General features: G+C 43.0%; 11 protein-coding genes across 11 annotated transcripts; 7 read left to right on the top strand and 4 right to left on the bottom strand.

Moving 5' to 3' along the window:
• The first annotated feature begins 101 nt into the window (after nucleotides 1–101).
• On the top strand, nucleotides 102–635 carry LOC120893301 (histone H2B). The gene has a single exon (XM_040295106.1). The coding sequence runs from the start codon at nucleotides 157–159 to the stop codon at nucleotides 529–531; it is 375 nt and encodes a 124-aa protein (XP_040151040.1). The 5' UTR covers nucleotides 102–156; the 3' UTR covers nucleotides 532–635.
• Nucleotides 636–1,475: 840 nt separating this feature from the next.
• Nucleotides 1,476–2,230, bottom strand: LOC120893293 (histone H3). The gene has a single exon (XM_040295097.1). The coding sequence runs from the start codon at nucleotides 2,193–2,195 to the stop codon at nucleotides 1,785–1,787; it is 411 nt and encodes a 136-aa protein (XP_040151031.1). The 5' UTR covers nucleotides 2,196–2,230; the 3' UTR covers nucleotides 1,476–1,784.
• A 175-nt stretch (nucleotides 2,231–2,405) lies between these two features.
• On the top strand, nucleotides 2,406–2,816 carry LOC120893327 (histone H4). The gene has a single exon (XM_040295131.1). The coding sequence runs from the start codon at nucleotides 2,450–2,452 to the stop codon at nucleotides 2,759–2,761; it is 312 nt and encodes a 103-aa protein (XP_040151065.1). The 5' UTR covers nucleotides 2,406–2,449; the 3' UTR covers nucleotides 2,762–2,816.
• A 2,592-nt stretch (nucleotides 2,817–5,408) lies between these two features.
• LOC120893309 (histone H2A) lies at nucleotides 5,409–5,919 on the bottom strand. The gene has a single exon (XM_040295114.1). It carries the CDS (start codon nucleotides 5,828–5,830, stop codon nucleotides 5,456–5,458), a length of 375 nt encoding a protein of 124 aa, XP_040151048.1. The 5' UTR covers nucleotides 5,831–5,919; the 3' UTR covers nucleotides 5,409–5,455.
• Nucleotides 5,920–6,035: 116 nt separating this feature from the next.
• Nucleotides 6,036–6,542, top strand: LOC120893295 (histone H2B). The gene has a single exon (XM_040295100.1). It carries the CDS (start codon nucleotides 6,113–6,115, stop codon nucleotides 6,485–6,487), a length of 375 nt encoding a protein of 124 aa, XP_040151034.1. The 5' UTR covers nucleotides 6,036–6,112; the 3' UTR covers nucleotides 6,488–6,542.
• Nucleotides 6,543–6,956: 414 nt separating this feature from the next.
• On the top strand, nucleotides 6,957–8,420 carry LOC120898342. Its single transcript, XM_040304068.1, has 2 exons — nucleotides 6,957–7,772; nucleotides 8,001–8,420. The coding sequence occupies exons 1-2, from the start codon at nucleotides 6,957–6,959 to the stop codon at nucleotides 8,418–8,420; spliced, it is 1,236 nt and encodes a 411-aa protein (XP_040160002.1).
• Nucleotides 8,421–12,212: 3,792 nt separating this feature from the next.
• LOC120893297 (histone H2B) lies at nucleotides 12,213–12,745 on the top strand. The gene has a single exon (XM_040295102.1). The coding sequence runs from the start codon at nucleotides 12,267–12,269 to the stop codon at nucleotides 12,639–12,641; it is 375 nt and encodes a 124-aa protein (XP_040151036.1). The 5' UTR covers nucleotides 12,213–12,266; the 3' UTR covers nucleotides 12,642–12,745.
• Nucleotides 12,746–13,590: 845 nt separating this feature from the next.
• Nucleotides 13,591–20,137, bottom strand: LOC120898341. Its single transcript, XM_040304067.1, has 5 exons — nucleotides 19,640–20,137; nucleotides 17,569–17,919; nucleotides 14,654–14,852; nucleotides 14,547–14,565; nucleotides 13,591–14,346 (listed from the first exon to the last, which is right to left on the bottom strand). The coding sequence occupies exons 1-5, from the start codon at nucleotides 20,042–20,044 to the stop codon at nucleotides 13,896–13,898; spliced, it is 1,425 nt and encodes a 474-aa protein (XP_040160001.1). The 5' UTR covers nucleotides 20,045–20,137; the 3' UTR covers nucleotides 13,591–13,895.
• LOC120893331 (histone H4) lies at nucleotides 14,532–14,928 on the top strand. The gene has a single exon (XM_040295136.1). It carries the CDS (start codon nucleotides 14,562–14,564, stop codon nucleotides 14,871–14,873), a length of 312 nt encoding a protein of 103 aa, XP_040151070.1. The 5' UTR covers nucleotides 14,532–14,561; the 3' UTR covers nucleotides 14,874–14,928.
• Nucleotides 17,008–17,999, bottom strand: LOC120893310 (histone H2A). The gene has a single exon (XM_040295115.1). It carries the CDS (start codon nucleotides 17,935–17,937, stop codon nucleotides 17,563–17,565), a length of 375 nt encoding a protein of 124 aa, XP_040151049.1. The 5' UTR covers nucleotides 17,938–17,999; the 3' UTR covers nucleotides 17,008–17,562.
• On the top strand, nucleotides 18,142–18,697 carry LOC120893296 (histone H2B). Its single transcript, XM_040295101.1, has one exon. It carries the CDS (start codon nucleotides 18,219–18,221, stop codon nucleotides 18,591–18,593), a length of 375 nt encoding a protein of 124 aa, XP_040151035.1. The 5' UTR covers nucleotides 18,142–18,218; the 3' UTR covers nucleotides 18,594–18,697.
• Nucleotides 20,138–20,174: the final 37 nt, after the last annotated feature.

Raw genomic sequence — 20,174 nt, 5'->3', positions numbered from 1 at the left:
TGCCCGATACTCGTTTGAATTTTTCGAGCTGCACGATACGTATTCTCTCTCACAGCCCGTTATAAGCGATCGGAGAGCTCGGAATTTTTCTAGAACGCAATCACCCGTTGAATCATACACATCGTGTCCCAGTGTTGAGTGAATTTTTCCGTCGAAATGGCACCCAAAACCAGTGGAAAAGCTGCGAAGAAGTCTGGCAAGGCCCAGAAAAATATTTCCAAGTCCGACAAGAAAAAGAAGCGCAAGACCCGCAAGGAAAGCTACGCTATTTACATCTACAAAGTGTTGAAGCAAGTCCACCCGGATACTGGCATCTCTTCGAAGGCCATGAGCATCATGAACAGTTTCGTCAACGATATCTTCGAACGCATTGCTGCTGAGGCATCCCGCTTGGCGCACTACAACAAGCGTTCGACGATCACGTCCCGCGAAATCCAAACCGCTGTTCGTCTGCTGCTGCCTGGTGAGCTTGCCAAGCACGCCGTCTCCGAAGGAACGAAGGCTGTCACAAAGTACACCAGCTCGAAGTAAGCCACTGAAATGATTGGCTTCTTTTCATGAACCTCTCTTAAATCGGTCCTTTTCAGGACCACAAACCGCATTCAAACAAAGAATTATCCTTCGTTTCATCTGCACCAGCGAATTAGCGCTTTAATTTCAGGGTGTCCGTCTTCGTCAACGTTATTGTTCAGTTTGTTGCGTTTGCCTGTACTAAATGGCATTAGTGCAGGTAAACGCAGCCATATCCTAAGTTTGTTTGCGAACTTTGTATTGGAAACAATGATGCTGTGATTGACATTAAAGTTCTGCGTTGTTCATTGTAAATATTAATGTTAAATAGAACCTTAGCACGTTTAAAAACAAACATTAAAACAAAGTCCGCACTGGTTGGAAGCGTTTTGCGAGGTGAAATTGAAAATGGAGTTTCGTGTATCATGAATTATGAATAGAAGTCGTTTCGCTCGTTGTATGACAATCATTTTTTAATTAAATTTTCCTCGCGCATACGAGGATAATTTATCGACAAAGCAACCAATAGCAGCTTATGTGTCGTGAGTCGAATGTTGTAATAGATTTGTTCGATTTTAAACTTGCTAATAAGTATTGAAGGGTCGTCTTCTTGAGCATTATAATTTACGTTTGTATAAGCATCAGTTAAGCTGTTTGAGTTGAACATTTGTTGTAAAATATATAGTCATACTATTCGTTCGTAGTTTGTTGTAAGCAGCGATGTTGGTATAATAGTCATAGGTTATATAGATTTATTTATTTATTTATTTATTTATTATAGAGTATCGAGCCTCCATGGCCTTCATACACAATTAAAACTAATGTCTTATAAACTATGTGTTCCTAAAATTAGACGTAATGCAATCTCGAATGACGCTAGTACATTTCGGTACACTGAAGGACAGGTCTACAAAATTTGAAAATAAATTAAAATTCTTGGACATTAATAACAACGGATCCCTAGATGGTGATAAAGTATTGATCAATATAGTCAAAATCCTCAGATGCCCTATTAAAAAGCGAAACTTTGACAAGAAAAAGTTAAAATACCTCCCATAACATTGATTATTTAAAACAAATTTTCCCCCTTTTCACACTTTCCTCGTTATAACAAAACGACATACGTGAAGGCTTGCATTCGTATGTACAATTTCATAATAGCAATCGAAAGAAAATTCTTGGAATGTTCAACAGTATTGGTGGTCCTGAAAAGGACCGTTTTGAGAAGGAAATGCCCCGTTTAGACAGGGACCGCTTCCGGATGCATGGACGATTTAGGCACGCTCTCCGCGGATGCGACGGGCCAGCTGGATGTCCTTGGGCATGATGGTGACGCGCTTGGCGTGGATGGCGCACAGATTCGTGTCTTCGAACAGACCAACCAGATACGCCTCGCTGGCTTCCTGCAGCGCCATGACGGCTGAGCTCTGGAAGCGGAGATCAGTCTTGAAGTCCTGGGCGATCTCACGCACCAAGCGCTGGAAGGGCAGCTTGCGGATGAGCAGCTCGGTCGACTTCTGGTAGCGACGGATTTCTCGGAGGGCCACCGTTCCCGGACGGTAACGATGCGGCTTCTTCACTCCTCCGGTGGCCGGGGCACTTTTACGAGCAGCCTTGGTGGCCAGCTGCTTGCGAGGAGCCTTACCTCCAGTCGATTTACGAGCGGTTTGCTTGGTACGAGCCATTTCACTTCGGGAGCGTAGGTTTCGTTGAGCACAGAGCGAACTTGTTTATTTGACAAAAGTTGAACGTTAAATGAGGAAACTGCTCGAACAAGAGCTCTTTTATGCGCTTGCCAACCCTTGTTTTCTCTCATCTTAAGAGCAAGAGGGAATGCGTGGATGAAAAAGTAGAAATAGGGACGTTGAGCTCGAAAACGCTCATTCGTGATCGTCAATTTGAAGTGTGAACATCGTGAACGTACAATCCTGTGCTCATCATGACTGGAAGAGGAAAGGGAGGAAAAGGTCTGGGTAAAGGAGGAGCCAAGCGTCACCGAAAAGTGCTGCGGGATAACATCCAGGGCATTACCAAGCCCGCCATCCGCCGTTTGGCTCGGCGCGGAGGAGTGAAACGTATCTCCGGCCTCATCTACGAGGAAACCCGTGGCGTCCTGAAAGTATTTCTGGAGAATGTGATTCGTGATGCGGTCACTTACACTGAACACGCCAAGCGTAAGACCGTCACCGCTATGGATGTGGTGTATGCTCTGAAGCGTCAGGGCCGCACTCTGTACGGTTTTGGAGGTTAAATTCAACGTGCTCTAACAAACCTCCAAATGGAGTCTCAAAACGGTCCTTTTCAGGACCACAATACATTACTCAAGAGCTGTGTCTTTCGCAACATTAAAATGTTTTATTTGAGAGAAAAAATGTCTATGATGGCTTCGAATGGTGTGCGTAACATTTTACTTGCATAACAAGCACTCACACTGCTGTATATTCAGTGCATTTACATGAGATGGCGTTTTGTGAATGTGATTTTTTAACTTATACGTATCCGTTTGAAGCGTTCGCAAAAGCAACGATTGAAGCGTTTGTTAAAATGAATCATTTTTCTCTCTTGCGTTTTTTTATCTAAATTTTCTGATAAACATATTTTTTTTAGAGCAAACCTCTCATCCTCTTGAAGCAATAATCGCCGCTACACATGCGCTTCGTTTATTGACACTTGTGATAATTATTCAAAAGAAGAATTGGGCGAAAAAAAGCTACACCGTTTTCATGAGGTTTGTGAGTTTATTATAATAGCTATGTATAAAATGCTGCCTTTGACTCCGTAAATCACTCAACGCTAATTTCAAAACTATTAAGCTACGGAATAAATAGAACGCTTGTTCATTGGCTCTCCTGTAATTTAAGTGTAAGACAAATTACAGTGAATATTTCATCCGGGGTTCCACAAGCCAGTATTCTAGGCCCTATTCTTTTTATCATTTTCATAAATGATGTTATTTACGTTATACAAGATTGCGAAAAATTGTTTTATGCAAATGATATGAAAATGTTCCTACCGGTATCAGATCAAACCGATTGTGTAACTCTTCAAAACTGTTTAATTCGATTTAACTCATACCCACCAAATACTTTCTGCAAGATTTGCTATCAGGGTGCTATGAACATGAAGAAATTAACTCCACCTCCAAAATCTATGCTGTTAACTGAATGCTATATATTTTCTTGGGATACTGACTTCATTTGGTATACTGACTTAGCGATGCTCCGCTAGCGATGCTTACATTTTGGTTTGTACATTTGGTAATTGTTCCCCAGCTTCCGTTAATGATAATGATAAAATGTTTCCCAGTTATTATCCAGGACAAACACCCTGGGACCTCATAGATCGCATAATGAATTATTTAGGAAAAGTAACGCTCAGCCCTCTACGTTACGCTAGCGTTTCAAGTAACGTCTGTCTAGCGCAAACCCAAGCAGCATTTTTGAACGCCTGGTTTAATCGTCGTGGATAAGCAAATTGAGGTAAAAATAAGGCTCAGCCCTCTACGTTACGCTAGCGATACGCGTAACGCCTGTTTACCACAAACCCAAGCAGCATTTTTGAACGCCTGTTTTAACCGCCGTGGATGAGCAAATTAATAGATTATCATCGTTGTTTTACATGATAATTAGAAAAGCAACAATTTTTGAACAAACATAAAAAGAACAGCAATTGCAAAGATAACACTCATTGATAATTCATGAGTATAAATAAATAATATTATTACTATTAGGCTATCATTTTTAACAGCAATCAGAGTTGTAACAACTTCACGTATTATAATAATAACAATCTTACACATAAAAAAATGTTACTTTTAAAAATGATTATTTATTTATTTTCCCAACTATTGATAAAGCAGGATAATGAAATACATACAAATATTTACTACCTTCATTAACCTCAATTTAAAAAAGAGCCCTCGCACCTAAAGTAAAGTTTATTCACAATAGGCGGAAACATAGATTGAATAGGTAATAATTATATGTCATATACATTTTTAATTTATTAATATTTTTAATATTTTATACTTTCTAATCATAGGAAATGTTACTAAAATTGAAAGCTTTTGGGGTGTTTATGAAATTTTCAAAAATACTGCTTGGGAATTTTAAAAGGCATGTAACGCTTCTCATATGTAACGTAGATCACTGAGCCTTACTTTTACCAATTATTTAGATGGCGTTGCTACTGGTTGCAGGGACTTTGATCACCACTAGATGGCGTTATTGAATGTGGAGTTGCATATGCGTTAGGGCATTTCAATACTTTGTATTTTATAGGCATTCCTACATTGCAAATCATTTTATTGTTTCAAACAACGAAACACTTTAAAATGCTTCACAAATTTGGGTAACTGGTGATTAAGATGAAGGGTGAAGGGAAACATTAATAAGTATGGTTGTTTATTTGAACCTTCCTAATTTTTGGTCCAACTTTTTTAAAGCCATTGTCAACGTTTCCCGATATATTGAAAGCCAAAGAACTTAAGGCTACCTAAACGCACAACATTTTTCGACAATCGACCCTTTCAACATTTTCCCGTGGTTAACGATAATTCAGGTAAAAGTGTCCTTTACTGTTTTCAGAAAAAAGTCAACACGCAGGTATCACTGGTTGTATTTATATGGTAAAACCAACCCTCTTGAACAAGCTACCTGGAAAATCTTATGCATCGCTTATGATATGCTGCATTTTGTAGAATTCGTAGTGAGAGGTTACAGAATTGAAAATATTAAGGGATGCTTTTTTGTGCCAAAGGACGGCACATTTTTTCATTTACATTTTGTACACAGTTTCAAGCACGGTTCTTGATATATCTGGATTTTTTTTTCCTTCTGGTTCTCCCATAACAGCATAAATCGAATAAAATGTCTTTGGCAAAGTAATTTGTCGCCCTGAAAAGGACGGTTTTGGGTTTGAGATGAAGGAAGCTTTGTCACACCGTTTAAGCCTTCTTTTCGGTCTTCTTGGGCAGCAGCACGGCCTGAATGTTGGGCAGCACACCACCCTGAGCGATGGTTACTCCGGACAGCAGCTTGTTCAACTCCTCGTCGTTGCGGATGGCCAGCTGCAGATGACGCGGGATGATGCGCGTCTTCTTGTTGTCACGAGCAGCGTTTCCGGCCAACTCAAGCACTTCAGCGGCCAAGTATTCCATGACGGCTGCCAGATACACGGGTGCTCCGGCACCGACGCGCTCGGCATAGTTACCCTTGCGCAGGAGACGATGAATACGGCCAACGGGGAACTGAAGACCGGCACGGTTGGAACGGGACTTTGCCTTTCCCTTTACCTTTCCTCCCTTTCCACGGCCAGACATGGTTAGATTTGATTGGGGTACGTTTGTAAGGGATCACGAACAACACGATGTTCTCCTTGAGAAGGGTCTTTTTATAATAGAACAATTTTGACCCGACCGATGCTTATATAGCAGCTTATTCGTGCTGCCCGATACTCGTTTGGAATTTTTCGAGCTGCACGATACGTATTCTCTCTCACAGCCCGTTATAAGCGATCGGAGAGCTCGGAATTTTTCTAGAACGCAATCACCCGTTGAATCATACACATCGTGTCCCAGTGTTGAGTGAATTTTTCCGTCGAAATGGCACCCAAAACCAGTGGAAAAGCTGCGAAGAAGTCTGGCAAGGCCCAGAAAAATATTTCCAAGTCCGACAAGAAAAAGAAGCGCAAGACCCGCAAGGAAAGCTACGCTATTTACATCTACAAAGTGTTGAAGCAAGTCCACCCGGATACTGGCATCTCTTCGAAGGCCATGAGCATCATGAACAGTTTCGTCAACGATATCTTCGAACGCATTGCTGCTGAGGCATCCCGCTTGGCGCACTACAACAAGCGTTCGACGATCACGTCCCGCGAAATCCAAACCGCTGTTCGTCTGCTGCTGCCTGGTGAGCTTGCCAAGCACGCCGTCTCCGAAGGAACGAAGGCTGTCACAAAGTACACCAGCTCGAAGTAAGCCACTGAAATGATTGGCTTCTTTTCATGAACCTCTCTTAAATCGGTCCTTTTCAGGACCACAAACCGCATTCAAACAAAGAATTATCCTTCGTTTCATCTGCACCAGCGAATTAGCGCTTTAATTTCAGGGTGTCCGTCTTCGTCAACGTTATTGTTCAGTTTGTTGCGTTTGCCTGTACTAAATGGCATTAGTGTTCTAGCATTCGGAGAGTGAACACGCTGCGATTTCCCGTGCCCAGTATTCTGCGACGCCATTGCTCAACCGACGCCACAAACCGACGCCATCACCCGGGGAGCTTGGGAGCCTAGGGAGTGTGGATTTTCTGCCTCGTGACCGTTTGCCAGCGGTGAGTACCGGTTATTTTTGGTGACTGTTAGACTAGTGCTTGTGTGGGGGGATTATTTTGTGCCAACGGACAACAGCAAACTTGCGTCTTGGTGCGACTTGGTGCAGTGAGGCCCGCAAGATGGCGGGCCCGAGTGGAGGCGGGTGGGGACACGGTCCCCCCCCAGTGAATAAAAGGGGTCGTCAGGCCCCCGAATGGCTCGATCCAGCGAACGTACACGGCGAACTGCGCTATCTGATTTTGGCGCCCCAGAAGGGTTTTGCCATTCCGAAGAACGCGTTTTTGATCGAGAAAAGCCTCTCGCCGTTCGTCGGTCCCATCGAGCCTTGCGTGCCGATGGACCAGGGCGCGCGATATCTAATGAAAACACGCAGTCGTGAGCAGTTCGACAAACTGCTTGCGATCAAGAAACTGATCGATGGTACCCCGGTGGAAATCACCTCTGACCGAGCTCGCAATACCGTACAGTGTGTGATGGTCACTCCGTGTCTGGACGGACTAACGGACGAAGAGATTCTGGCCCAAATCGAGGGAACTAAAATCGTGGAGGTGAAGCGGTTCATGCGCAAGGTGGACGGTGCGGTGAAACCGACCAACGCCTACCTACTACGTGTCGACTCGGTCACGGTTCCGGAGGAGGTGCGCGTTGGCTGCATCTCGGTGCGCACGCGTCCCTACTACCCCCGGCCCATGATATGCTTTAAATGCTTGATTGTGGGACACACCACGGCTCGGTGCAATTCTGCTCCAGCCTGCCCGAACTGCTCAATGCCGGAACACGGATCTTGCAATAACCCACCCCGATGCAAAAACTGCAAAGGAGATCACGCTACCCTGAACCGCTCCTGCCCGGTCTATCTGGCCGAACAGAACATTATCCGCATCAAGGTGGATAACTGTATCAGCTACCCAGAAGCGCGCAAAATATACAGTCAGGTACAAGAGTCCGCCGTCCAAAAGCGACTGGCTAATGCACAGCAACAACAACCACAACCACAACCACAACCACAACCACTGCAACAACAACAACCACCACAACCACAACCACAACCACTGCAACAACAACAAATCGACACGGCACTGGCCGAACGCGACGCCAAAATAGAACAGTTAACGGCTATGAATGCACACATTAACTCGAAATTAAATTCGATTCTCGCAAAGTTCCAGCAAGTGATTGAGGAACGTGACTTCTTGAAAAGCCAGCTCCAATCCCGACGCAAGAACAAGCACACCGAAAACGCCGACTCGAACCACACGGACTCGAACAGCGACAGCAACGCTGACGCGAACTCGAGCCCAAACATGGACACTAACGGGGAACAGAACATCGACTCAAACAACACTAACGCGAACAACAACACGAACACGGACGCAAACACAGCTACGCAAAAGGACTCGAAGACTTCTACCTCGATCGGACCGAAACGAAAAGCCTCCCCCTCATCCTCATCCTACAGCACCGTCGACACAACAAGCGAAGAGAAAATTCCTCACGGCAACAACAGTACACCATCGAAAACAAAATCGCACAAAAGGGGAAAACGCAGATCCCAAAAGCGAAAACTAGGCTTTAGACACTGACCTAACGCTTCGAATTAGACTTCTGCTCTCGATACTTGGCACTATTTATTTGAATAATTAAAATTCCACAACACAAACAACTCTACTGCTAACATCTCTCCACTTATCCTCAACTGGAACATCAGAAGCCTTAATTCAAACATTGACGAATTACAAACTTTAGTAACTAAACACCAACCATATATAATCACACTCCAAGAAACAATGTTTATTCCACCTGCTTTTAACACTTCCTTCGCGCAATACCAATGGTATTTTAAAAATTTCAACAATATTTACCACAACTTAGCAATAGGCGTTTTAAAAACAATCGACCACGAATTCGTCCCCATCAATTCACCACTCCCAGTAATAGCCGTGAAAATAAAATATCCCTGCACAGTGACCATCATCAATAGCTACATTCCCCATTCATCATTTCTCTACCTAACAAACGACCTCAATAGTGTAGCCATGCAAACCGACCACCCTAAGATAATAATTGGCGATTTAAACTGCTCCCACACAGCGTGGGGCAACGATAAGTGTACTCCACGCGGTAAACTGCTGTACGCTTACTTTGAGCTTAACAGCATGTATGTGCTTCAAAATCAGCAACCCACTCGCATTTCTCCCGCTGATGGAAAGGAATCCACTCTAGACCACTGTGCAGTATCGAACGATATTTGCTCTCAATTCAAACTGTCCATAGCCCCCGACCTTCACGGCAGTGACCATTTTCCGATTTTTATTCAACACAGCCAAATAGACGCTAGGCCAACATCCCGACCTCGTTGGAAATATGAACAGGCCAATTGGTCGCTATACCAGCAAACAATAGACTCACACATCTCGGCCAACAACGACATGACAATAGACGAGCTCCACAACCTAATCTTAAAAGCAGCCAAACTCAGTATTCCTATAACAAAAGGTTTTAAATCCGGCAAATCCGTACCCTGGTGGAACAAGGACGTTCAATTAGCCATCAAAGAACGCAGATCCGCCCTTCGCAAACTGCGGCGAAGCACTCGTATTCCCAACAACCCCATCACACCTCATCTAGCCAGCCTATATCGCATAGCCAACTCCAAAGCTAAGCGAGCCATCCAGGAGGCTAAGGCCTCCGGTTGGACTAGCTTGGCGCACAGTATCAAGACATCCAGTACACTCAAACAGGTCTGGGGACAGATAAATTACATGTCTGGGAAAAAACCATCCTCTACCTTCACTTTGATCGAAAACAACAAACCAATTACATCCACACCCGAAATTGCCCAAACACTCGGCAATCACTTCTACAACTCCTCAGCCACCAAAAACTACTCTACCAGTTTCATAGCTCACAAAATAAATACCGAGTCCAACCTTCCGATCTCTTTTCCTGACACAAACCACAAATCGTACAATCAACTGTTTTCCATAAGAGAGCTCCACTGGGCACTTAACAGCTGCCAGGGAAACTCTGCCGGTGCCGACAATATCGGCTACCCTTTGCTCAAAAATCTACCTCTCATTGCTCATTACCGTTTGCTCGCTATTTACAACAATATCTGGACCACCGGAAACATCCCATCAGAATGGAAAAATAGTCTGATAGTGCCTATCCCCAAACCTAATCAACCCAGCAATAGTGCCAATAGCTACCGGCCTATCTCTCTACTCCCTTGCACCTGCAAGGTGATGGAGAAAATGGTCAACCGGAGACTCATTACGAAGCTCGAAGACCGTAAACTCCTCAACAAACACCAACACGCTTTTCGACCCGGCAAGAGTATGGAAACATACCTTGCGGCATTAGAGCAGTGTTTCTCTACAGCAAGGAACAAAGGAAAACACATTATCTGCGCAATCATTGACCTGTCAAAGGCCTTTGACCGCACCTGGCGATATTACATATTAGATCAATTGGCAAAATGGGGCATAGGTGGCCGCTTAACGGCATTTCTGAAACAATTCCTAACCGATCGGACATTTAAAATCCTGCTAGGCTCGTACACTTCCCGCCCTTTCCCTCTAGAGAACGGAGTTCCGCAAGGGTCTTCTTTGTCTCCCACCCTCTTCCTTATAAGCATCGAATCCCTATTACTATCCCTCCCCACAAACGTACACATTTTCCTTTACGCCGACGACATAATACTAGTTTCCACACACCACTACGCCAAGACCGCACGACTCAAGCTACAGCATGCTGTCAACAAGGTTTTCCAGTGGACCAACTGGACCGGCAATTCTATAGCGGCTTCAAAAAGTAAAATTTTACATATACCAAGCGGAGTCACACGTGTCCGCAACCGTCCTAAAATCAAAATACAAGATCAAAAAATACAGGAAGTCAAACAAGCCTCCATACTGGGCATTATCTTCGACAAAAAACTTACCTTCGGGCCCCACTGCAGGGAAATTAAAAGACGCACCATACCTCGTTTAAATATAATCCGTACGTTGGCACAGAATAACACCCCTCGCCCAGCGCTGTTGGCAGTCCTAAAGGGCTGGTTCTTGCCGCGGCTGCTGTACGGGGCGGAGATTTCCTCACTAGGTTCCACAGATCTTATCCAACAGTTCGCTCCACTATACCACCGGGCCGTCAAGCACATATCGGGTTGCTTCAAAACCAGTCCAACCGAAGCAGCACTAGTTGAATGCGGCGTTCTTCCACTGAAGTATCTGATAACACAGAAAATATCCAACATGGCAAGCAGATTAGTAGAAGGAAGAATCAAAGCCAACTCTTTTATTCGACGAGCAAAATACAACATGAAACTCACCATAGGCCTGGAATTTCCACAAATACTCACCATCAACAAAAATAAGCTAAAACCGTGGTACAATCCCACCATCAAGGTAGACTGGTCGATGCAACACATTAGCAAGAACAACAACAATAATTCGGTTATACTGCAGCATTTTATCGAAATAGCCGACAAATACAAAAACCATTATCAAATCTACACTGATGGATCCGTTTTATCACCTAACGCCGGTTGTGCAGTTTACACTCAAAATAGATGCCTAAAACTAAGATTGCCTTGTCACACCACCATTTTCTCAGCGGAAGCAATAGCAATCATTAAAGCAGCAGAAGAAATAGCACCTCCAAACACAGAATGTGTTATCTTCACAGACAGCGCATCCGTATTAAAAGCTATAGAACATGGCAACTTCAAAAACCCATACATTCAACAAATAGAGCAACTTTCTAACATCAGACACATCAGCTTCTGCTGGATCCCCAGCCACAAAGGGATCCCTGGAAATGACCATGCCGATAGACTGGCCAACGAAGCCCGACTATTACCTGCAACTCAAAACAACAAATTGTCCAGAGCCGACTTCTGTCGTTGGCTCCACAATCAGATCAAAATACATTGGACAACAGAATGGGTACAATCCAACGACAAACACCTAAAGTACATAAAAACAGCAATAGATCCATGGACTGACCACCCTTCCAGAAGTCATCAAAGAATTTTAACCAGATTGAGAATTGGTCACACACGTCTCACGCATCGCCATATCTTAAATAACGAAAGCCCTCCAATCTGCCCGTATTGCGCCGCAGACACCACAGTTAAACACTTACTGATTGAATGCCCAGAGTACGATAATACAAGAGCCAAACTCAATTTATCAAAACACATCGAACAGGTCTTACAGAACGATACAAAAACAGAAATGAAAGTAATAAATTATCTAAAAGAGACCATGTTACTGGATGATATATAATCCACCAAAAGAGGCGAATGAGCTAGACCTCAAAGTCTCTATAAAAATAAGTAAAAAAAAAAAAAAAAAAAAAAGAACGCAATCACCCGTTGAATCATACACATCGTGTCCCAGTGTTGAGTGAATTTTTCCGTCGAAATGGCACCCAAAACCAGTGGAAAAGCTGCGAAGAAGTCTGGCAAGGCCCAGAAAAATATTTCCAAGTCCGACAAGAAAAAGAAGCGCAAGACCCGCAAGGAAAGCTACGCTATTTACATCTACAAAGTGTTGAAGCAAGTCCACCCGGATACTGGCATCTCTTCGAAGGCCATGAGCATCATGAACAGTTTCGTCAACGATATCTTCGAACGCATTGCTGCTGAGGCATCCCGCTTGGCGCACTACAACAAGCGTTCGACGATCACGTCCCGCGAAATCCAAACCGCTGTTCGTCTGCTGCTGCCTGGTGAGCTTGCCAAGCACGCCGTCTCCGAAGGAACGAAGGCTGTCACAAAGTACACCAGCTCGAAGTAAGCCACTGAAATGATTGGCTTCTTTTCATGAACCTCTCTTAAATCGGTCCTTTTCAGGACCACAAACCGCATTCAAACAAAGAATTATCCTTCGTTTCATCTGCACCAGCGAATTAGCGCTTTAATTTCAGGGTGTCCGTCTTCGTCAACGTTATTGTTCAGTTTGTTGCGTTTGCCTGTACTAAATGGCATTAGTGCAGGTAAACGCAGCCATATCCTAAGTTTGTTTGCGAACTTTGTATTGGAAACAATGATGCTGTGATTGACATTAAAGTTCTGCGTTGTTCATTGTAAATATTAATGTTAAATAGAACCTTAGCACGTTTAAAAACAAACATTAAAACAAAGTCCGCACTGGTTGGAAGCGTTTTGCGAGGTGAAATTGAAAATGGAGTTTCGTGTATCATGAATTATGAATAGAAGTCGTTTCGCTCGTTGTATGACAATCATTTTTTTAATTAAATTTTCCTCGCGCATACGAGGATAATTTATCGACAAAGCAACCAATAGCAGCTTATGTGTCGTGAGTCGAATGTTGTAATAGATTTGTTCGATTTTAAACTTGCTAATAAGTATTGAAGGGTCGTCTTCTTGAGCATTATAATTTACGTTTGTATAAGCATCAGTTAAGCTGTTTGAGTTGAACATTTGTTGTAAAATATATAGTCATACTATTCGTTCGTAGTTTGTTGTAAGCAGCGATGTTGGTATAATAGTCATAGGTTATATAGATTTATTTATTTATTTATTTATTTATTATAGAGTATCGAGCCTCCATGGCCTACATACACAATTAAAACTAATGTCTTATAAACTATGTGTTCCTAAAATTAGACGTAATGCAATCTCGAATGACGCTAGTACATTTCGGTACACTGAAGGACAGGTCTACAAAATTTGAAAATAAATTAAAATTCTTGGACATTAATAACAACGGATCCCTAGATGGTGATAAAGTATTGATCAATATAGTCAAAATCCTCAGATGCCCTATTAAAAAGCGAAACTTTGACAAGAAAAAGTTAAAATACCTCCCATAACATTGATTATTTAAAACAAATTTTCCCCCTTTTCACACTTTCCTCGTTATAACAAAACGACATACGTGAAGGCTTGCATTCGTATGTACAATTTCATAATAGCAATCGAAAGAAAATTCTTGGAATGTTCAACAGTATTGGTGGTCCTGAAAAGGACCGTTTTGAGAAGGAAATGCCCCGTTTAGACAGGGACCGCTTCCGGATGCATGGACGATTTAGGCACGCTCTCCGCGGATGCGACGGGCCAGCTGGATGTCCTTGGGCATGATGGTGACGCGCTTGGCGTGGATGGCGCACAGATTCGTGTCTTCGAACAGACCAACCAGATACGCCTCGCTGGCTTCCTGCAGCGCCATGACGGCTGAGCTCTGGAAGCGGAGATCAGTCTTGAAGTCCTGGGCGATCTCACGCACCAAGCGCTGGAAGGGCAGCTTGCGGATGAGCAGCTCGGTCGACTTCTGGTAGCGACGGATTTCTCGGAGGGCCACCGTTCCCGGACGGTAACGATGCGGCTTCTTCACTCCTCCGGTGGCCGGGGCACTTTTACGAGCAGCCTTGGTGGCCAGCTGCTTGCGAGGAGCCTTACCTCCAGTCGATTTACGAGCGGTTTGCTTGGTACGAGCCATTTCACTTCGGGAGCGTAGGTTTCGTTGAGCACGGAGCGAACTTGTTTATTTGACAAAAGTTGAACGTTAAATGAGGAAACTGCTCGAACAAGAGCTCTTTATATGCGCTTGCCAACCCTTGTTTTCTCTCATCTTAAGAGCAAGAGGGAATGCGTGGATGAAAAAGTAGAAATAGGGACGTTGAGCTCGAAAACGCTCATTCGTGATCGTTAATTTGAAGTTGGAACATCGTGAACGTACAATCCTGTGCTCATCATGACTGGAAGAGGAAAGGGAGGAAAAGGTCTGGGTAAAGGAGGAGCCAAGCGTCACCGAAAAGTGCTGCGGGATAACATCCAGGGCATTACCAAGCCCGCCATCCGCCGTTTGGCTCGGCGCGGAGGAGTGAAACGTATCTCCGGCCTCATCTACGAGGAAACCCGTGGCGTCCTGAAAGTATTTCTGGAGAATGTGATTCGTGATGCGGTCACTTACACTGAACACGCCAAGCGTAAGACCGTCACCGCTATGGATGTGGTGTATGCTCTGAAGCGTCAGGGCCGCACTCTGTACGGTTTTGGAGGTTAAATTCAACGTGCTCTAACAAACCTCCAAATGGAGTCTCAAAACGGTCCTTTTCAGGACCACAATACATTACTCAAGAGCTGTGTCTTTCGCAACATTAAAATGTTTTATTTGAGAGAAAAAATGTCTATGATGGCTTCGAATGGTGTGCGTAACATTTTACTTGCATAACAAGCACTCACACTGCTGTATATTCAGTGCATTTACATGAGATGGCGTTTTGTGAATGTGATTTTTTAACTTATACGTATCCGTTTGAAGCGTTCGCAAAAGCAACGATTGAAGCGTTTGTTAAAATGAATCATTTTTTCTCTCTTGCGTTTTTTTTATCTAAATTTTCTGATAAACATATTTTTTTTAGAGCAAACCTCTCATCCTCTTGAAGCAATAATCGCCGCTACACATGCGCTTCGTTTATTGACACTTGTGATAATTATTCAAAAGAAGAATTGGGCGAAAAAAGCTACACCGTTTTCATGAGGTTTGTGAGTTTATTATAATAGCTATGTATAAAATGCTGCCTTTGACTCCGTAAATCACTCAACGCTAATTTCAAAACTATTAAGCTACGGAATAAATAGAACGCTTGTTCATTGGCTCTCCTGTAATTTAAGTGTAAGACAAATTACAGTGAATATTTCATCCGGGGTTCCACAAGCCAGTATTCTAGGCCCTATTCTTTTATCGTTTTCATAAATGATGTTATTTACGTTATACAAGATTGCGAAAAATTGTTTTATGCAAATGATATGAAAATGTTCCTACCGGTATCAGATCAAACCGATTGTGTAACTCTTCAAAACTGTTTAATTCGATTTAACTCATACCCACCAAATACTTTCTGCAAGATTTGCTATCAGGGTGCTATGAACATGAAGAAATTAACTCCACCTCCAAAATCTATGCTGTTAACTGAATGCTATATATTTTCTTGGGATACTGACTTCATTTGGTATACTGACTTAGCGATGCTCCGCTAGCGATGCTTACATTTTGGTTTGTACATTTGGTAATTGTTCCCCACCTTCCGTTAATGATAATGATAAAATGTTTCCCAGTTATTATCCAGGACAAACACCCTGGGACCTCATAGATCGCATAATGAATTATTTAGGAAAAGTAACGCTCAGCCCTCTACGTTACGCTAGCGTTTCAAGTAACGTCTGTCTAGCGCAAACCCAAGCAGCATTTTTGAACGCCTGGTTTAATCGTCGTGGATAAGCAAATTGAGGTAAAAATAAGGCTCAGCCCTCTACGTTACGCTAGCGATACGCGTAACGCCTGTTTACCACAAACCCAAGCAGCATTTTTGAACGCCTGTTTTAACCGCCGTGGATGAGCAAATTAATAGATTATCATCGTTGTTTTACATGATAATTAGAAAAGCAACAATTTTTGAACAAACATAAAAAGAACAGCAATTGCAAAGATAACACTCATTGATAATTCATGAGTATAAATAAATAATATTATTACTATTAGGCTATCATTTTTAACAGCAATCAGAGTTGTAACAACTTCACGTATTATAATAATAACAATCTTACACATAAAAAATTGTTACTTTTAAAAATGATTATTTATTTATTTTCCCAACTATTGATAAAGCAGGATAATGAAATACATACAAATATTTACTACCTTCATTAACCTCAATTTAAAAAGAGCCCTCGCACCTAAAGTAAAGTTTATTCACAATAGGCGGAAACATAGATTGAATAGGTAATAATTATATGTCATATACATTTTTAATTTATTAATATTTTTAATATTTTATACTTTCTAATCATAGGAAATGTTACTAAAATTGAAAGCTTTTGGGGTGTTTATGAAATTTTCAAAAATACTGCTTGGGAATTTTAAAAGGCATGTAACGCTTCTCATATGTAACGTAGATCACTGAGCCTTACTTTTACCAATTATTTAGATGGCGTTGCTACTGGTTGCAGGGACTTTGATCACCACTAGATGGCGTTATTGAATGTGGAGTTGCATATGCGTTAGGGCATTTCAATACTTTGTATTTTATAGGCATTCCTACATTGCAAATCATTTTATTGTTTCAAACAACGAAACACTTTAAAATGCTTCACAAATTTGGGTAACTGGTGATTAAGATGAAGGGTGAAGGGAAACATTAATAAGTATGGTTGTTTATTTGAACCTTCCTAATTTTTGGTCCAACTTTTTTAAAGCCATTGTCAACGTTTCCCGATATATTGAAAGCCAAAGAACTTAAGGCTACCTAAACGCACAACATTTTTCGACAATCGACCCTTTCAACATTTTCCCGTGGTTAACGATAATTCAGGTAAAAGTGTCCTTTACTGTTTTCAGAAAAAGTCAACACGCAGGTATCACTGGTTGTATTTATATGGTAAAACCAACCCTCTTGAACAAGCTACCTGGAAAATCTTATGCATCGCTTATGATATGCTGCATTTTGTAGAATTCGTAGCGAGAGGTTACAGAATTGAAAATATTAAGGGATGCTTTTTGTGCCAAAGGACGGCACATTTTTTCATTTACATTTTGTACACAGTTTCAAGCACGGTTCTTGATATATCTGGATTTTTTTCCTTCTGGTTCTCCCATAACAGCATAAATCGAATAAAATGTCTTTGGCAAAGTAATTTGTCGCCCTGAAAAGGACGGTTTTGGGTTTGAGATGAAGGAAGCTTTGTCACACCGTTTAAGCCTTCTTTTCGGTCTTCTTGGGCAGCAGCACGGCCTGAATGTTGGGCAGCACACCACCCTGAGCGATGGTTACTCCGGACAGCAGCTTGTTCAACTCCTCGTCGTTGCGGATGGCCAGCTGCAGATGACGCGGGATGATGCGCGTCTTCTTGTTGTCACGGGCAGCGTTTCCGGCCAACTCAAGCACTTCAGCGGCCAAGTATTCCATGACGGCTGCCAGATACACGGGTGCTCCGGCACCGACGCGCTCGGCATAGTTACCCTTGCGCAGGAGACGATGAATACGGCCAACGGGGAACTGAAGACCGGCACGGTTGGAACGGGACTTTGCCTTTCCCTTTACCTTTCCTCCCTTTCCACGGCCAGACATGGTTAGATTTGATTGGGGTACGTTTGTAAGGGATCACGAACAACACGATGTTCTCCTTGAGAAGGGTCTTTTATAATAGAACAATTTTGACCCGACCGATGCTTATATAGCAGCTTATTCGTGCTGCCCGATACTCGTTTGGAATTTTTCGAGCTGCACGATACGTATTCTCTCTCACAGCCCGTTATAAGCGATCGGAGAGCTCGGAATTTTTCTAGAACGCAATCACCCGTTGAATCATACACATCGTGTCCCAGTGTTGAGTGAATTTTTCCGTCGAAATGGCACCCAAAACCAGTGGAAAAGCTGCGAAGAAGTCTGGCAAGGCCCAGAAAAATATTTCCAAGTCCGACAAGAAAAAGAAGCGCAAGACCCGCAAGGAAAGCTACGCTATTTACATCTACAAAGTGTTGAAGCAAGTCCACCCGGATACTGGCATCTCTTCGAAGGCCATGAGCATCATGAACAGTTTCGTCAACGATATCTTCGAACGCATTGCTGCTGAGGCATCCCGCTTGGCGCACTACAACAAGCGTTCGACGATCACGTCCCGCGAAATCCAAACCGCTGTTCGTCTGCTGCTGCCTGGTGAGCTTGCCAAGCACGCCGTCTCCGAAGGAACGAAGGCTGTCACAAAGTACACCAGCTCGAAGTAAGCCACTGAAATGATTGGCTTCTTTTCATGAACCTCTCTTAAATCGGTCCTTTTCAGGACCACAAACCGCATTCAAACAAAGAATTATCCTTCGTTTCATCTGCACCAGCGAATTAGCGCTTTAATTTCAGGGTGTCCGTCTTCGTCAACGTTATTGTTCAGTTTGTTGCGTTTGCCTGTACTAAATGGCATTAGTGCAGGTAAACGCAGCCATATCCTAAGTTTGTTTGCGAACTTTGTATTGGAAACAATGATGCTGTGATTGACATTAAAGTTCTGCGTTGTTCATTGTAAATATTAATGTTAAATAGAACCTTAGCACGTTTAAAAAAAAAACATTAAAACAAAGTCCGCACTGGTTGGAAGCGTTTTGCGAGGTGAAATTGAAAATGGAGTTTCATGTATCATGAATTATGAATAGAAGTCGTTTCGCTCGTTGTATGACAATCATTTTTTAATTAAATTTTCCTCGCGCATACGAGGATAATTTATCGACAAAGCAACCAATAGCAGCTTATGTGTCGTGAGTCGAATGTTGTAATAGATTTGTTCGATTTTAAACTTGCTAATAAGGATTGAAGGGTCGTCTTCTTGAGCATTATAATTTACGTTTGTATAAGCATCAGTTAAGCTGTTTGAGTTGAACATTTGTTGTAAAATATATAGTCATACTATTCGTTCGTAGTTTGTTGTAAGCAGCGATGTTGGTATAATAGTCATAGGTTATATAGATGGTGATAAAGTATTGATCAATATAGTCAAAATCCTCAGATGCCCTATTAAAAAGCGAAACTTTGACAAGAAAAAGTTAAAATACCTCCCATAACATTGATTATTTAAAACAAATTTTCCCCCTTTTCACACTTTCCTCGTTATAACAAAACGACATACGTGAAGGCTTGCATTCGTATGTACAATTTCATAATAGCAATCGAAAGAAAATTCTTGGAATGTTCAATAGTATTGGTGGTCCTGAAAAGGACCGTTTTGAGAAGGAAATGCCCCGTTTAGACAGGGACCGCTTCCGGATGCATGGACGATTTAGGCACGCTCTCCGCGGATGCGACGGGCCAGCTGGATGTCCTTGGGCATGATGGTGACGCGCTTGGCGTGGATGGCGCACAGATTCGTGTCTTCGAACAGACCAACCAGATACGCCTCGCTGGCTTCCTGCAGCGCCATGACGGCTGAGCTCTGGAAGCGGAGATCAGTCTTGAAGTCCTGGGCGATCTCACGCACCAAGCGCTGGAAGGGCAGCTTGCGGATGAGCAGCTCGGTCGACTTCTGGTAGCGACGGATTTCTCGGAGGGCCACCGTTCCCGGACGGTAACGATGCGGCTTCTTCACTCCTCCGGTGGCCGGGGCACTTTTACGAGCAGCCTTGGTGGCCAGCTGCTTGCGAGGAGCCTTACCTCCAGTCGATTTACGAGCGGTTTGCTTGGTACGAGCCATTTCACTTCGGGAGCGTAGGTTTCGTTGAGCACGGAGCGAACTTGTTTATTTGACAAAAGTTGAACGTTAAATGAGGAAACTGCTCGAACAAGAGCTCTTTTTATGCGCTTGCCAACCCTTGTTTTCTCTC

The sequence above is a fragment of the Anopheles arabiensis genome, chromosome 2, assembly GCF_016920715.1.
Source record: "Anopheles arabiensis isolate DONGOLA chromosome 2, AaraD3, whole genome shotgun sequence".
Classification (NCBI taxonomy): Eukaryota; Metazoa; Arthropoda; class Insecta; order Diptera; family Culicidae; genus Anopheles; species Anopheles arabiensis.
Note: the sequence above shows the minus strand (reverse complement) of the source record. Positions and strands in the feature narration are given on the sequence as shown.

What these genes read in the sequence shown, in the direction of transcription:
- LOC120893301 (XM_040295106.1), top strand. Translation starts at nt 157, where the DNA reads ATGGCACCCAAAACCAGTGGAAAAGCTGCGAAGAAGTCTGGCAAGGCC.
- LOC120893293 (XM_040295097.1), bottom strand. Translation starts at nt 2,195, where the DNA reads ATGGCTCGTACCAAGCAAACCGCTCGTAAATCGACTGGAGGTAAGGCT.
- LOC120893327 (XM_040295131.1), top strand. Translation starts at nt 2,450, where the DNA reads ATGACTGGAAGAGGAAAGGGAGGAAAAGGTCTGGGTAAAGGAGGAGCC.
- LOC120893309 (XM_040295114.1), bottom strand. Translation starts at nt 5,830, where the DNA reads ATGTCTGGCCGTGGAAAGGGAGGAAAGGTAAAGGGAAAGGCAAAGTCC.
- LOC120893295 (XM_040295100.1), top strand. Translation starts at nt 6,113, where the DNA reads ATGGCACCCAAAACCAGTGGAAAAGCTGCGAAGAAGTCTGGCAAGGCC.
- LOC120898342 (XM_040304068.1), top strand. Translation starts at nt 6,957, where the DNA reads ATGGCGGGCCCGAGTGGAGGCGGGTGGGGACACGGTCCCCCCCCAGTG. An exon ending in CGCGCAAAATATACAGTCAG is followed by an intron (nt 7,773 to 8,000) that starts GTACAAGAGTCC and finishes ATTCTCGCAAAG; the next exon opens with TTCCAGCAAGTGATTGAGGA.
- LOC120893297 (XM_040295102.1), top strand. Translation starts at nt 12,267, where the DNA reads ATGGCACCCAAAACCAGTGGAAAAGCTGCGAAGAAGTCTGGCAAGGCC.
- LOC120893331 (XM_040295136.1), top strand. Translation starts at nt 14,562, where the DNA reads ATGACTGGAAGAGGAAAGGGAGGAAAAGGTCTGGGTAAAGGAGGAGCC.
- LOC120893310 (XM_040295115.1), bottom strand. Translation starts at nt 17,937, where the DNA reads ATGTCTGGCCGTGGAAAGGGAGGAAAGGTAAAGGGAAAGGCAAAGTCC.
- LOC120893296 (XM_040295101.1), top strand. Translation starts at nt 18,219, where the DNA reads ATGGCACCCAAAACCAGTGGAAAAGCTGCGAAGAAGTCTGGCAAGGCC.
- LOC120898341 (XM_040304067.1), bottom strand. Translation starts at nt 20,044, where the DNA reads ATGGCTCGTACCAAGCAAACCGCTCGTAAATCGACTGGAGGTAAGGCT. An exon ending in GTCGCATCCGCGGAGAGCGT is followed by an intron (nt 17,920 to 19,639) that starts GCCTAAATCGTC and finishes GGCCGTGGAAAG; the next exon opens with GGAGGAAAGGTAAAGGGAAA. An exon ending in CCAAGAAGACCGAAAAGAAG is followed by an intron (nt 14,853 to 17,568) that starts GCTTAAACGGTG and finishes AAAACCGTACAG; the next exon opens with AGTGCGGCCCTGACGCTTCA.